At 29.2% G+C, this 17,633-nt stretch overlaps 1 protein-coding gene across 4 annotated transcripts; it reads right to left on the reverse strand.

Annotated features, from left to right (window-relative positions):
* Positions 1–5,169: 5,169 nt before the first annotated feature.
* LOC145185221 (activated CDC42 kinase 1-like) lies at positions 5,170–14,096 on the reverse strand. Of its 4 annotated transcripts, none has more exons than XM_090097092.1 (14): positions 13,555–14,096; positions 12,509–12,709; positions 10,881–11,036; positions 10,521–10,706; positions 10,347–10,438; positions 10,140–10,266; positions 9,736–9,888; positions 8,968–9,068; positions 8,780–8,877; positions 8,616–8,661; positions 8,439–8,533; positions 7,526–7,567; positions 5,595–6,437; positions 5,170–5,507 (listed from the first exon to the last, which is right to left on the reverse strand). In XM_090097092.1, the coding sequence occupies exons 1-14, from the start codon at positions 13,783–13,785 to the stop codon at positions 5,365–5,367; spliced, it is 2,514 nt and encodes an 837-aa protein (XP_089953218.1). In that variant the 5' UTR covers positions 13,786–14,096; the 3' UTR covers positions 5,170–5,364. The 4 variants fall into 4 exon arrangements, with proteins under 4 accessions (XP_089953218.1, XP_089953219.1, XP_089953220.1 ...); XM_090097093.1 differs by lacking the exon at positions 13,555–14,096 and adding an exon at positions 12,980–13,109; XM_090097094.1 differs by lacking the exons at positions 5,170–5,507; positions 5,595–6,437 and adding an exon at positions 7,269–7,398.
* Between the last annotated feature and the right edge of the window lie 3,537 nt (positions 14,097–17,633).

The raw sequence follows: 17,633 nt of genomic DNA on the forward strand, positions 1-17,633 counted from the left end.
AGTCTTTAAAAGCCGCTTTGGAAAGAGCATCCTTCCGCAAACTTTTTTTTAAACCAAGACAGTTCATCCATAGCGCTAAAAGGTAAAGCTTGTTTAAAGTATTTTCACGTGTTAATCAACCATGCTAAACAGCAGAACAGAAGCATGTTAAAACAATGCTTTCTAGAAGATTTTTTAAGGGTTGGAAAACTGTTTTAAACACAATAGAATGTGATAACTGTGACATACCCTAGTAAATACGCAAAAAGCAATTTTTGCGTATTTACTAGGGTATGTCACATTTAAAAACGAAAACATTGTTTTTCCGTTATTTGTCCCTGCCACTTTCTGGTTTAATATATGTATGCTTCTTTTTTATTTTGTATTTTTAAGACCAGATTCGTATCTACCATTGTTAAAATTAAGATTATTTAAAAAAAGCTTTTCTAAAAAGCCATGTAATGTATTTTATTTACGAGAACTTTATAGCGTCTTTGATGTATTAAAGTTTATTTAAAGTATATTTAAACATTCTTGAGAAAGACCATTTTAAACCCTCCTTTTCTCTTCGTAAGAAGTATTAACGTTTTTGCCACTATTCCGTAAAAGACCGCATAAATTTTTGCTACTATTCCGTAAAAGACCGCATAAATTAAAGCATCATTCAAATCAAAAGTGATTCAAAGAGCTGAGGAAAGCAAAAACAGATCTGCTGGAAGAGAATTTAATGTAGATGAACGACAAGTGAGGGATTGGAGGAAGCAAAAACACTTCCTTGAAAATATTCCAAGAATAAAAAAAGCTTGCTAGCGAAAGAAACCAAAGTAACTTATCTCGAAAAAGACTTAAATGGCTTCATCACAGATTCAAGGACGAATTGTCACAAGAGCATCTATTAGACTGGAGGCTCTTCTAATGGCCAACTATGATTAGTATAATTGTGAGGGTCTTAAAACTTTTTCTGCTTCTACTGGATGGTGCTCAAGATTTATAAACAAGTATTCTCAAAAACTACCTTTAGATTTTGAAGCAAAAGTAGAATCATTCCAAAAATTTATCTTAGAAAAAAGAAACTTAATTTTACCTTAAATGATATTGGAAACACCAATCACATTTGACCTTCCTTCCAACTGAACTGTGGCAAAAGTTGGTGAAAGAACTGTTTGTAAAGACATCTGGAATGACATCGGATTACATACCAACTGAGATGGTCAAGAAATCATTCAAAATGTGGCATCAGTAATGCAATGGATGGAACTGAGGATGATTTCATCTATGGATATGATGATGATGATAATGACGACGACGACGACGACGACGACGACGACGACGACGACGACGACGACGACGACGACGACGATGATGATGATGATGATGATGATGATGATGATGATGATGATGATGATGATGATGATGATGATGATACCAATGAGCCAAGTGATGACACTGATGATGCTGATAAGTTTGATGATTTATATGCTGATGATATTGAAAACTTTGGATTTAAACTATTATTTGATTCTGATGAATAAAGTATACTCAAATATTTTTTTAATTTTTATACTGCGTTTAATGTAAGGGTCACTCAAAAAATCAATTTTTTTAACCAAAACTTTGGGGTGCGGTTAATTCATAAGGAGGGTTAATGCAGGAGTATATACGGTAGTTGTTGTAAACGAAATCTGGATCTAACATGTGTCCTGTAAAATATGAAACAAATTTATTTTGCATGCAGTAACTTAGTTTTGCACCCTGATTAATTTATTTTTTCTTTTTAATGAATTGAACTTGAAATCCCGTGTGTACGCTATCTACAATTTTCACAAAGAAAATGGTAAAGCCTTTATTTGGAAGCACTTTAAAGATGAAAGGGAAGCTCGTTCAAAAATTCATAGAATAATCAAGCATGCAGAACAAGATAAAAAAAATTACTAGAAAGAAACATTCCTAGTAACCGCGTTCAATTCAAACGAATGTTTGATAATAAAAAAAGTGAGTTCTTTAAGAAAAGTATTTAAAAAAAATCTAATCAATGATTTCAAACTCAAAAAGACTAAGAAACCGATTATCTGCTTTAAAAAATCAAAAAGACCGACAAGATCACAACGTTTGGTAGCTCGCCCGAAATGCCGCAACGTATATTTCAAGTAAAGAAAATACAAATTTATAATTAATGAGTCGTACATTACATCGAATTGTCTCAGAATGATATTTTTTATTCCAGAGATTGAAGTAAGGCAGATGACAGTTTATCTAAGTGTATCCGAAATATCGATACAAAAGACACAACCAAAAGAATCGACCATTTCCCGTAGGTTTGGTGTGAACTTTTTAAAACGAATTTTCCTCCACTTTTTATTTGATTGAATATGTTTTTTTAATTATTCGTTATGAGTTCTTCTGGATATCATAATGAGCTAAAACTAACAATCTTAAAGTTTGATTAAAATTTTTATAGGAGATTATATAAAAAAAGTAAGTAAAAAATAATATAAATTTTTTTATAGGATTAAATAAATTTCCATACTTTTTTTTCGGAAAATAAACTTCTATGCAAAAAAAAAAAAGAATTTTATTTTTGCTCGATGTTTTATTTGACACATGTTAGTCACCTTTTTCAAAACATATGGACCTCTTTCCTACGACATGATTAATGAAAGTCTTTTTAGAAGCATTTCACAAAGGCAGCGTTTAAGTTCAATCCGTTAGTGAATTCAGCCAACGTTATATTTCCAGCTTCACACATTAAGATAAGCTTGATTAAAACTTTGTGAAAGAAAAAAAGGGTCTAAAACCCATTTAAAAGATTTTTAGTAACTGGGCTCTGTGTATCCAAAGATCAGTTCAGGTAAGTTGAAAGAGAGTATTTTCGTTGAATAAGATAATTCATAAGTAGCAGTTAGCGATGAACAAGGCAAAAGATTTTACCAATACATTAGGTTGATGAAAAAGTTTGGTTTTTGCCGCATTTAAATATTAAAATGCAACTGGGATTTTTACTGTCTCATTTAAGTCGAATCTAATTAATTTTTGACCTGTTATTTAAAAATGATTACTTTTGTTTCTTCCATCAACATTACAACCTTGGTTATCAGTTAGGGTTAGGGATCTTACGATGTAAACCTATATTAAAAGTTATATTTGTATTGCGCCCTAACCCTAACCCCTAACTGTTGACCCTTACCCTAACCCTAACTCCTAACCCTAAGTTTCACCGATTTTTCTTTGCGATGCTTAACAAAAATGAGGGTTTTTACCGATTTTTTCCACCTTTGTAACCGGTAAATTCGATTTTACTTAAGAAAAACGAAAATAGATGAACGTTGTGCATTCAGTAAAAGAAGAGTACTTCATTTTCCTTTGAAATTACTACGACCTCATTACTACGACCTCACTGCTGAAATTACTACGACCTCATTACTACGACCTCACTGCTGAAATTACTACGACCTCATTACTACGACCTCACTACTTAAACATGTTGGTTTTCACTTATTACAACTAATTTTAGCAATAGCTGAGTTAGACTATTTGTTTAATAAATATTGGAAAGTGGTTTAAAAGTTTCAAAGACTGCATTAGGAGTTGCAAAAGTCCAGGTTGGTTTCCGTCAATATGGTTTGTCCTTATTGTAATTTTCATTGCAATGAGAAGAATGCAATTAAGCTTTTGACAGAATAGTTTGGAAGTGCAAGATAAATCAAATTACATATATTGGTCTTTAAATAATGGAATTTAGTGTTGAGTATGAGATTTTCTTTACTTTTGAACATTTGATTAAATTTGCATTAATTATAAATGACTAGTCCTATGATAAACTATAGCTACCTTATTAATTGTCGAAAAAGTTAAATATACCTGCTAATTATACAATTAATCCTATTGTAGTACAAATAAGTGCCGCCACTAAGCACTATTAATTTATTCTATTATCTTGTGCTACCATGTATTAATTTATCATGTTATGCTGTCATGTATTAAAAAACACGTTGCATATTTTACAGAAGTTTACGAAGGCTCATTAGAATAAATGATTTGTAGAGGATAAAAATATTGTTGTAAGCAGCTGGTTTAATGACGTGGTTAAAAGTTGTTAAATTTATATTAAAGCCAGTTATTTAACACCACGTGTCGTGCCTCATAAATATCTGGCTTATACATAAATTTTGCCTGATTCTTATGTTTTTGAGTTCGAAAATAATAAAAAAGTTGTGTCAGCCCTTATTTTTTCACATTTGAATATACGTATTAAGGGTCTGCGTCTCGGAATCGTTTTCTCTGAAATGAACCGGAACAAGTATTATAAGATGAGTAATGTGCCGGAAAAAATTGACGAATAAACTGTCCCGGAATAAAGTTAAAAACCGGGACAATAAATTTTCTTTTGGATTTTAAAAATTGTATCCCGGATATCATTGTCTCGTCTCGTCTCGAATAAAAAAAATAACGAGACGCAGATGCTTAATACGTATCAAATAATATCACATAATTTCGAACACATTTGAATATAGTGAAAAATTCATTTTTAAACTTAAAATTGCCCATTTGAATAAGTTAAAACGTACAGTAAAATCTAAATGAAATTAGGTTGGCAGTGGCGAACTTCAGTACTATGAACTTCACTACTCTTTGTTTTCCCGCGCCTTGTTGTTCCTCTTCACTTAACGCTTTTTTTTTTTTCAATCCATAAAAAACTCACTTTTCAGCCTTTTGCCTGTGTGCTTTTAGTATGGCTGACCATGGTTGTAAAAAACATTGTTAATAGTTTTCGTTTTACTTGGATGTGGCAAATTTTTAACTAAAAAAAAATGGCGCGTTAAATAAAATTAGTAATTAAACAATAATATCAGTTAATTTTTTTATACGACCCAATTGCCTCATTTTAAAATAAAATTGAGGTCATTTTGTAAGATAACAGTATTTAATACAAAAATAATGAGACCCGATACGGTTTTAGAATTCAAAAGCACATAAATTTCAGCGGCATATATTTAAATTATTTTCTCAGCATACTTGATTGTTGCCTTGTGTAATTTTTAAAGACATACGTAATCCGGAATGTTAAAACATGCGTAATAAAGAGATTACCTAAATTACTAATAGAGCAAGCCTACGTAAAGACATCCATCATTTGGATTTTTTTTTTTTAAATTACACAAAAAATGTTCGAATTACAATAAGACAAAAAAATTTGCATAAAATTTTTTTTAATTATTTAAAATCGCATTATTTACAGTTATATATTTCCCTTTGAAAAAATAAAAAATAAATAAAAAAATAGAATAAATCCAATGCTTAACGTATTTTTTTACAGTTCAAAATTTAAAAAGATGAATTATTATGTATTTACAAATTGGAGAGACGAATTTAAACAACATATGGTCTTTAGAAGGCACATCCCTCAACAATAGCGCATCTCTGAGTTTTTTTTTCGTGCTTGTTTTTAGTTTTCGACCTGGGAGGTCTTACAGGAATTGCATTATCTATAACATCTAAATTCGTTTCAAACCCACGTGGTCTAGGAGTATCTGAAAAAGACAGTAAAACAATAAAACACCTAAATTTCACATCTTAGTAAAAATATTTCAATTTACAGTTAAGAGAAAAAAAGTCACCGTATAAGTTGACACTCCTTTGTTTTTCCAATTCCTTTTCATTAATATCACTTAAGTTATTATTAAGTTCACAAGGAATGTCTAGAAAATTTTTTTCCGAGTGTCGTTTAGGTACAAGATCATAAGTATTGGTGGGACTTCGATTAGCGGCCGGCAACAAATCGTATACGATTGTTTTCTCGTTTGGTACTCTTGAAGAAGAGAAAGAGGAGATACATTCAGAATTTCTGTCGGAAAATATACCGGTCGTAAGGCTATTGTTCCGACTTTTAGCGTTAACTTCAACCCCGAACAGTTTATTTTCAAAACATCGCGGTAAGGAGAACTGTCTTTTAAATTTATCGGTAGTCGATTTTGGCGAAGAACTATCGCTAATTTCAGATGAAAAGCATCTTTGAGGGCTCATTGTTTCAGAGCATACATGCGACGAATCAAATATACCACTATCGCAAGATTGACATTCTGTGAAGTTTTTACTGACATTGTTTAAACTAGAACAAGCTTCGTAACACTGCATCTCTTTTTCCGTTATAGGATCAGATGATGTATTAATCGTATTAACACCATCTTGAATATAATACGAACTTGATCGATATTTTTTAGACAGAGCTGGTTTTGATTTTTGTGCATTTGGAGGAATATTGATGGGCAAAGTTGTTCCGTTTTTTGGATGAGCATACCCATTGTTTTTTGAACAATACTGCGATGAATCTGAGCCATTTACATTTTCATAGCAGCCTGAATCTAGGCTCAAAGATCCTGCACTGGTTGAGAGATCGGAACAGCAGCGACTTTCTCCTTCATTAATCGAATTTTCCATGATAGAATGGAAATTTACATTACCTAAATTTGAAAAAGTAAAAAAAAGTACTTTTTTTAAAAACATTTTAAATGGAATATCTGTACTTAAGCATCTGCATTTGAGCCGAATATTTTCATAGAAACACTTCGGTTAATAAGTTTCGGTTAACGGCTATTATTTCTGATCACTACTTTTAAAACTGATCTGAAATTTTATTTGAACCCTGCACTGAGTTTTATCCAAAAAGTTAAAAATTTCTACAATTATTTTTTATTTTTGTATTACTTCATGTTAACTAAAAGTGTACGCAATTTTTTAAACTGTTATTTTTTTTAAAGGCTCTATTGAAAACCAAGAGCTTTTTTTAAAAATCTTTTAATGGTCAGGTGTATCAAAGGTCAAAGGTCAGGTATCGCATTCAACGTCTACTTTAATTTGAATGTAAAGTTTATTAGACATTTAAAAGTTTTATTCAGCATCCTTTTTTAAGTTTTTATATTACAAGATCATAAAAGTGTTCATACAACTTTAAATGCTATCTACAGTTTGTTTGTTTAATTTTTTTAAACCACATTTTACTTTAGAAACTTGTAACCTATGCATAAATTTATGAAATTGATGGAGTTTTTATGGCAGCTTTCATTACTTTATTATGGTATTTTAAACTTCCTTGCCAAGATGCCCATTAAACAATCCTGTAACATGTTTAATGGGCATCTTGGCAACGCATGTGAAATACCACAAAGATAAAGAAAACCAACAAGTAATACTAACAACTTAACATTCCATAAAAAAGTTTCGTCTGTTTCAAGCAGTAAATAACAATTTAAGTTAGATAGCAGAAAGTGATAAAAAAAAAAAGAGGTCTTATCTTTTCGGTTGCTACTTTATTTGAACTATCCAGATTTAGCCAGAATAATATGAAATAACTGTGTTTTATCCAGAGTTAGCCAGAATAATATGAAGTAATTATGTTTGATTATCATTAAAATTTATTTGCTCCTAATAAAAAAATACTGTAGGACAGATTATCTGGGATTAAACAAAGTATCGAATGCAGGGTGCTTGTTTAACAATTTTATTTTCTAAATCTTTCATCGTCTTTTATCATTTAAACTAAGCTACTTACAAGCGGAGTTAGGTGAAGCATCATCAGTTTGGGCAACTAACCCTACAATAAAAATTTTTAATTAATTGCCATTATATTTTACACTAAATTGAGCAACCTTAAAACAACTCATTTAATCACCAAAGCACACCAAGGAATATACTTAGATGACATAAGCAATATTTGTTGTCAAGCTAGAATCTTGAAATCGCAAAACACAATTTAAACATTTGCCTTCAAAATTATTTATAGATAACCAAGTTTGGTTCTTAAGCAAAATTACTAGAATTAAGATTGTTTTAATAGCTGAAGGAAATTAAAAGCAAGAGATATCTAAAATATAGGCTTCTCAGTTCAGTTGTGACTTTGCTCTCTGCTTCTTAGAAAAAATACAACAACAAAAATATAGTTTTATTCTAAATAAAAATGATTTATATGTTTAGGAAAAGATCTTTCAAAGATATACTTTTATTGAACAAGCTGGAAAAAAATTTTTTTTTTTTTTAAATTTTTTAATTTTTTGGAGTATTCAAAATTTATTTATGTTAATTTTTCACTAAAAACAACGCTTTTTTTAAAAAAACATCTGCATCTTAAGATTTGGTTTAGACTTTAGAACCATAAATTTTCCAGAAAAAACCTTTTATATATAATAGTAGATATAAAATTGGGTGGAAAAATGGTATGCTCACTGCTTCCAATTACCATGGATTTGTTTACTTATGAAAACTGACATTTTAAAACTAAATATTTCTCATGACCATAAAATTTTCTGAACAGTAAAAAGGTCTATTTACAGTACTTATTATGTTTATTATTAGATGAACCATACTTATGTTCATTATTGGATGAACCATACTTATATTCATTATTAGATGAACCATACTTGTAAAAGTATGAACTTGTAGAACTTATTATAAAAAAATTGACTCACCAGTAAATGTGCTCTTTAAATTGCTCTTTTGAAAAAAATATCGATCAGTATATTGATTTTTTAATTTCCCTTCGCGCAGGGAAACTTTTCTCTCACTAAAAAAAATATTTATAGAGTTTTTTTGTAATAGTAAAAAAAAGTACAAAGAATTATTAAAACATTTCAAATGATTCTTACACTTTGGAATGCTGTGAAGAGGCTACAATAAACATCTCTGAAACACCTATGAAGTACCAAGATAGTTTACATCTTGGATATTTAGACTATAATTTGAATGTAATACAACTCTAGTATAGCTTTAAACTGCATAGTTTGACATTTTACATTTAACACATACCAACCTGAAATTATGCTATGCTTTAAATTAGCATATTCACTTGGAAAAAAACCAACCATGCCTGTTCTTCGATTTTGACCTCGCCACATTAAATCTTTGTTACTAAAATATAAAAAAAATTACATTTGCAAAAAACAGCAGCTTGTTATTTACACAATATTAACAGAAATAATAATAAAAGAAATTGCTCACTTTGCATCAAAAATTGTAATAATATCACCCTGACAATAACAAAGCTGTTGCGGGATGTCTGTTACTCTAGCAGATATAGCAGTAACTTCATAAGGAAGAACCTACAAACAAATGTTTAGGTTGCATATCTGTAAGAAAAATATGCATGTAATATAGTGCAACAGATTTTAAACTTTTTTAGAATAAACCTTTTTAAAATTAACTTAATATTCTCCTATTGATGAGCAATATGGTCTCATTTTACAACTAAATTCTCCAAGAAACATAATAAATTTTTTTTATCTTGACCATAATGTCAACCAAAACAAAAAAAAAATTAAATAAAAATCCTTCTTAATTCTTTACTACCAATTTAAATATTTAATTGTTTAACAAATGTATTAGTGGAAAAAACAAAGTGGAAAAACTTTGTAATGTTCTTGAGAAATAACCATGATTCAAAAAACTATGACTACATGGGAAAAATCACAGATGTCCCATTTAACCATTTTTGGATTTGTGTCCTTTTATTGTGTACTGGTGCTTACCTATTACTTCTAACAATATGCAAGCTGAAAACCACCTTTATGAGGCTTTATTGAGCTGTTTAGAAATGTTTAAAATTAAAGACTTAAGTCTTCAAACACAAAATCCCATATTTCTCAAAAGCAGAAAAAGTGGACAATTGTAGGTCTTCCCTGGTAGTCTTCATTTATGATAGAACAAAACAATTAAAATAATATTTCAATAAACAAATATTGATAATAAAACTCTTTTGACATCACTTACATTTAGAATTTCCTTTTCAAGCTTGGTGAATGTTCCACGCTCTTCTGGAATGTGTTTCCAACAAGAATTATTTATTATAGAATATATAGCTGTAGGACAGTTCAATGGTTTCTTTAAACGCTCAAAATTAGGCTCATCAATCTTGGATAGAATCTAAAATAAAAATATGCAAAAATATAATATGACTATATTACATATATATATAATAAAAGTAGATAGTAGTTACAGCAATTTCTTTATTACTTTCTATTATTTCTTTATAAGTAAATTATAATAAGAGTTATTTAATTAAACAGTTTTATGCTTTTAAAGCAAGAATCAAATTTTGTATAAATAATTAAACTTTTCATTGATACAAATTTTGTTAATCAAAAGTTAATTTGAAAGCTTATACTAAAGTTTACCTCAGATCCATTAAGTCCTGCCCAAGGTTCTGCTCCCATAGAAAACAGCTCATAAACAGTTATTCCAAATGACCATAAGTCAGATGCATGAGAGAATCTTCGAAAGTTCAAACACTCAGGAGCACACCTCAACAAGATCATTTTATAATTACAAAACTTAAGAACCAAAAGAAACAAATATAACTGCTAAATGAATTGAAAAATTACCATGCAAAAGGAATCTGGCCTTCAGGCTGCATCACATAATATGAAACTTCACTTGAAAGAGGTCTGGCCAAACCAAAGTCCCCTATTTTTATCTATAAAAAAGAAAAAATAGCTTACTTTTGTGGTTAAACTTTCAATTGAAAATAATCCTCAAGTGTAAGTTTTATAAGGTACTTTTTCATAAGTCATCAATAATATATTGCGTGCAGCAAGATCTCTATGAACAAAATGATGAGCCTCTAAATACTTCATCCCTGCAATAATCTGGACAACAAAACTGCTTAATGTAGATATGAGGAACTTTTCAGGCTCACTTCGCAATCTTCGCAATAAACTTCCCAAAGGAGCCAGCTCAGTTACCTCAACAAAATAAAAAACAAAGAAACAAAAATAACTTCACTCTGAAGAATACAGAAAAAAGATAGAAGAATAATATGACAAATATATGAACTTGTTTTTGGACAGGTAAGAAGAAATGTTTTTACTAAGTTAAAGGAGATTTTTTTGTTAAAGCTATCAGAATATACTACTCACAAGACACATAGGAGATGCCAAAACAACACCAAACAAGCGTATTAAATTAGGATGAGTCAAATTGCTCATAGCATTAGCTTCCTGAATTAACTCATCTTGCGTTGCAGCAATACCACTTTCTTTTGATCCTTGCAAACACTTCACAGCAACTAAAATCTTGGCAAAAAAAATTAATAATTTAAAACTAATTTATAGTGTAGATATAAATTACATATATAATAATGCAACTAAGTAGGAAAGTTTTTGATTCATGAAAAGAACAATATTTCATTTAAAATAAGATAAAACAAAAAGTAAAATTTCATTTTTTATTTGTAAGACCAATCAATGTGATTGGTTATAGGATAATGGATTTTGCCATGCAGGAAAGTGCATTATCTTGTTTGAATACTCTTTGCTTAATAATGCCTTGTTCCCATCTTTATGTATTCCATAAAGCAATCGATCATTTGGAATTGAAATAAAAGCTTTCACTTTTGCACAATGATTATTCGACAGTTTTAAATTGACACAAAATTTCAAGCCTCTTGCACTTGCAATTATCTTAATCCACTGAATGATACGATGAATGCATAATTTCAAAATAATGATGAACCTTGATAGTTGACAGACTAAAAACCATTCTTAGAAGTTTTTTAGTCACATATGATTATTTTTATATAGTTGTTATATAAGTCAGTAAAAAAATATATGCATGTAAAAATTCACACAGGATTTTATGCAAATTTGTAACTAACTGTTAACACTATAGCAGCAACGAGTTTTAAAGCTTGAAGAAAAGCTTTTGTTTTAAATTTTACTTCAAACCATAATAACTAACTTTCTCATTTATTTACAAATCTTACGTTAGTTTGAGATAATATTTTCCAGCTAAAAATTTTCTAATATAGCCTGGTGGATTGCATCTGTTTATCATAAAACCACATTTTAAACAATGAAAACATGATATCTTGGCACATTAATATAAAAATTTTAACTTTCCTACAATACAGATAAAAAAAATTGGGCTTAATTAGGTTTCAATTCCTTATCAGTAGACATTTCAAAAGTAAACATAAGCAAAAGTTTTTTAAATTTTTTGATTTACTGAAACATACATAGGAGGGTAAGTTCTTGCAAAATGTATTTTCTCATTAGCTTTGCTTTATTTATTGACACTAAATACAAAATAGACTTGATTAAAGGAATGTGATTTAATTTGTGGTTGTATTATTAAGGGGCTAAACTTCCATATCTCACTATATCATTATTTAAGGATAAAATCAGCTCACTGCTGTTTACTGTAACAAAAGTACGGCATTTATTTCAGCTATCAGAACCAAGCTTGAACAGACAAACATGTCATTTTATTATAGAACTTTACTTCATCTAAAAGTTACAAAGATTTTTTTTTAAAAAAGCTAGTTTTAATTGATTAATACTGTAGCTGTAAAACTGGAATCTCAGAAGAGTGTAAAAGCTGAAGCAATTATTGAAGTAGATAATATTTGATGTTTCTTATATTATTGATACCATATCAAATATACAAACTTTAAGGCAAATCAGAGAGGTATAACATGATCAATACTGAATCAATCATACTGAATCATACTGAATAATGTTGAATATCTTAAAATTACTGAACATACATGTTTATTTGGCTCAACAGACCATACAGCGCTTTGAACATATCCAAATGCACCTTTTCCAATCAAATCCTTGAATACAATATCCTCTTCTTTAATCAGGCATTTTAGATTCTGTTTTTTATTGTTGGTAGGACAAGTTTGGGGAAAGGTAATATATTTGCAGTTGCTTTCCTCATCTTTTTTTGAAATCCGGAAAGATCTCTAAAATAAACATATAAAAACTATTTTGATATTTTATTTTTAATCAGATAAAAGTAGAGAAAATAATTTGGATCATTTATTAAAAATCATTTTAAACAGATTTTCATTTGCATTTAGATGCTGATTTTTTTTTTAGTTTAAACACATTTAATTAGAAAATATGGTATTTATGATACAATACAAATAACATTATGCTATACTGAGTCATTTATAAACAGATTTACTTTCAATAGAGCAACATGTTTTTTAAATTCTACAAGGATACTTTACCTAAAAGAAAACTATATTTGTTTATTGTGTAAAAAATCTTTAATGATAAATTTTCAAGAATGTTTAAACAGGCTACAACTTCATTGAATGACTTTTACTACTGTATGTATTAGAAAATATATCTTTAAATAATTAATGAGTAACAACCTAGTTGCAATAGTTTTTGTCTTAATATTTAGTCATGATTAAAAAAAAAAAAAAAAGATGGTTTGACTTTTCTCAAGTGATATCTTTTTAAAGTATTAATAAAAAGAAACAGTCCTTTCAAAAAAAAAGAAAGTTATTTAAAAAAAAAAGTTCTTTTCTTTAGTTAAAAATTAAACCTGGTGTACAAGAAACACCAAAATTAGTAACCCAAATGAACTAAGTAGTACTTAGGCCAGAATGATAAGCTAGAAAAACATCACCAACTCAACTGACAAACTATGTTTTTAAATTGTTTTGTCCTTACACAACTCAACCTTACTAAGCATAAGAACACAAAATAATATTAACTTAAGAACAACTAAAGAACTAACTTAAGAACACAAAATGATATTAAACAGTTTTTTACCTAGAAAAAGTTTTGTACTTACCCTTAACTTTTTAAAAATACTTTGTTTCTGATAACTTTTAAAACTTTCAAGCAACCTTCGTGATTCAGGTTTTGTCATATTCAAAGATAACAATTCCGCTTCGCTAACATGAGCAAGGTGATCGATTCGTGATACATGCAACTCATTTATAAACTTTTCATAGAACTGATGAAGCTGAACTCCGAAAAGAAATTCATAAAATCTTTCTTCGTCATTCATTACTTTTTCCATTTATCTGATGTCACATGAGAATTTTTTTTTTTTAAATTTGGAAAAAAGCGTTCACGTGTTTCCAAATGCTCAGGTAGTTTTTATTTACAATATCGAGAATAAATATGCGGTCGGATTAGAAGTAAAGCAAATAAACGTCATGGAAGTAACGATTTTAATCGGTTTCCAACTTCCAATCACGTGATTGATAAAGCGGAATTATCTTTAATTCTGTTCAGCTGTTTTTTTTTAATTAGTTACTTTTTACATCTTCCACATTTTGACTTTTTTTTTTTTTTTGCCTAATTCAACATTGAACAAATCTTAATGTCAGAAAAAAATTTTTTTTACATTAGTTTTCAAAAGTGACTTTATCATCCTAAGTTGATAAAATATATTTAATCCTCATAATAAAAAATTGGGACGAAAGCTTTTGTTTCGACTTGTTTCGTGGTAACGTCTGATCTTAAATTTTCACGTTTATTTTTTTCAAAGAAAAATGTAATTATTAGAAAAGAACTTTCCTCATAAATCTAAATAGTCTTGTTGATTTTTATTATTGACCTAACTATTTCCGTTTCCTTTATTACGAAAATAGTAAGCATAAATAGGAGAGTAAAAAAACCGTCTGCCAATAGTTTTTACATGGAGATTTGTAAATAGTTTTTTTATTTTGAAACTTTTGCGCATGTTAACAAAACCAAAAGCAAAAGTTATTAAACTATTAATATTAAAAAAAGAATTATGAGGGATCACTTTAAAATTTACTAAGTAATTCTTAGTTACAGTTCGTAAAAAACCACACACATTAACTTACGAAAAGACTTCATTTTATTATTGCCACAATTTCGTGCGGACATGAAATTGTGAAAAATTTTACATACAACTGTAGCTCACTTTGACGGAATTTTCTGTTAAATATTTTGCGGTGAAACGGAAAATGTTTAAAAATTGTTTTCCTATATTTGTTTTAAAATTTTTACTGAATGGGGGATTAAACAAGATAATGTTGCACTTACAACTTTTGTTCATAATTGGGTGCAAACTAGGAATATATGTAAGATTTTCGCTATTACCAAATTTTTTAAAACTTCCTTGTACAAAAGAGTGGAACTTTGAAAAATATTTTTACTAGAAGTGGCCAACAATTAAAATACCTGCGAATTACTCAAGTTTCACTAAACTAATTGAGAAGAGATTGCTTGACACCATTAAAGTTTTTGGGGCGGGGCGCCTTCCTGCTTGTTTCTCATGGCAACTAATCTTTTGACACTGTGTGTTTGTAATGGGTCTTTATTAAACCAAGTGCTTTTTTGAACTTTCGTCGTGCTACTGTTGAACTTTCTCCCCCGCCCCCCGCCCCGCCCCCCCCCCTTCTTTTCAATAGAAGCATTTGATGATGAAAATTCTGCCTTTTATGGAAGCATTTTTCATGACTGTATTTTCAAAAAAAAACAATCTACAACATTATATTTCTTCCTTATACATGTATATGTTTATAAAAAGAACATTCTAGAAATAATTTAATTAGAAACAGACAAATGAAATTGTGGTTTTTTATCAAACACCCTGTATTTATCTTTAAATAGCTTGTGCATGCTAGTGATGTTTTAGTAGCTTGGGTTTTGGCCCTTTTTTTTCAAAACATAATAGTAGCATAAACCCTGTAGGCACAGCATCCACTTATTATCTATTGAATTTAACTTTTGGTGTAACTAAATAAGTAACTAAGATTAATTCAAAATACAAAGGATTTATTGTTGCAAAAATATTTTATGTAAATATTTTTTTTTTGTTTAATGGTAAAAAATAATTTTTTTTCTGGAACCTGGAACCGCCGTCTCTGCGTTCTTGGTATGTAAACTCAATATCTTTTGAGTTATGCGAAATAAATTCTACAGCAGATGTTTGAGCATGAGTAGTGAGTTTTTTTGGATGAACTTATATATAGAATAATAACGAAGAATAATGAAGAATAACAAAACCACTGCATTCAAGCACATGCTAGTGGAGTATCCCATTTACTGTTAAAAATTGGGGTTTTTCAATAAAAAAGTAAGAACTGGAACAAAGCATTGCAAATGTTATTTGTAATGTACATTTAACTTTCTTGTAGAAACTGAACATGGGGCAATACAAATATTGCTCTGTATTAAATATTTTAAAAATATTTAACGAACAAAAATGTTCAGTATATAATTTGGGGGCCCCTATAAAACTGGGGACCCGTCTTAAACCTGGCCCTATATATATATATATACATATATATTTATACGTATACATATATATATATATATATATATATATATATATATATATATTTATATATATATATATATGGCCGGCTTTAACAACATTTAAATATATATATATATATATATATATATATATATATATATATAAATATATATATATATATATATGTATATATATATATATATATGTATGTATATGTACATATATGTATATCTTTAAATGTTGTTTAGCTAAAATAGTATATAGACTATTTGCTAAACAGTCATTAAAATGCTGATAATATTTTAAAAATACCAATTAAATACAACTAAGTAAGGTATAACAATCTTAGATCTAAGCATACAAAAATTGGGGACCAGTGAGTTCAATGACTGCTCTCTATATTTCAATTTTAAAAAAAACTTCTCTAAATGTGTGAAAAATAATCGAAAAAAAATCAATCAAAGAGCTTATTTCTACTGACATGAAGACTATAAATGTTTCAAATGTGTCAACCTGTAGTTGCGCGTCTGTTTACAGACTGAAAAATGAGTCAGATAACAAATGCAGGTCTCGAAAGCACCGTAAAGGAGGCCAAAGAACCGTTAGAACTCCTTCATTGATTAAAAGTGTCAAGTTGAAAAAAAAAGCAATTCTATAAGATCTATGAGAAAAAATGGTCAGGGAAGCTAGAGTAAGTTAGAATATCATAAGAAAAATCATCAAGGATAACCTTAAAACAAAGTAAAACGCAAGAACAAGGCCTCACCTGATCACAGACTCAATAAAAGCTTCAAGACTGTTAAGATCAAAACGGTTACTCAACATCCTCAAAGATCCTATTTTTTGATGAGAAAAACCCAAAGAACCTATTTTTTGATGTGAAGCTTTTCAACCTTGATTCTTTTCCTAGCAGTCAAAATAATCGTTATATAACAAAAAGCATTGTGTTTTTTCCTAGTGGCTTAAAAGTTACAACTGATGTTTACTTAAGATGTTTTGAAAGAGAAGGTTCTGCCCTGGGTGAGGTCCTGTTTCAGTCGAGAAAAAATATTGTGTTCCAGCAGGACAGAGCTCCTAAACATACTGCCGAAAAGGTTCAAAAATGTCTGTCAACTAATGAACTCACTGAGTTCTTCTCAAAGGAAAAGTGGCCTCCAAGCAGCTCTGACCTTAATCCCTTAAATTAGGATATATATGGGACGAAATTGAGTAGAAAGTACCACCAAATTTCATTTCTCATCCAAATTTAAAATCTTTGGTTGTTATAAAGAAACAGTGAAAGAGTTTTACATCAAGAAAGTTTACTCAAGGTTCAGAACTCGCCTGGAGGCAACTATTGCTGTTAAACCAGTCAATGTGTCCTCCGTCCTGGAGGATATATTGAATGATTGTCTTGCTAAAGATTAAAGATATTTTTTATTAAGTTTTAGAACAGCACGCTTATTTTGATTTTATAAAAAGTCAAACTTTTCTATTCTGAGTTTCTACGCCCCTCTATTAACAGCTTGGTTCAAAAGTTGTCGTTTTTTTTTCTTCAAATATAATTAATATTTGATAATACACATAAAATCTGCAAGTAAAAAAAAAAAAAAAAAAAAAAAAAAAAAAAAAAAAAAAAAAAGAAAATAATA

This window comes from Hydra viridissima, unplaced genomic scaffold, assembly GCF_058129835.1.
Source record: "Hydra viridissima isolate aposymbiotic clone 2 unplaced genomic scaffold, HvirCarnegie_v1 scaffold_9, whole genome shotgun sequence".
Lineage (NCBI taxonomy): Eukaryota > Metazoa > Cnidaria > Hydrozoa > Anthoathecata > Hydridae > Hydra > Hydra viridissima.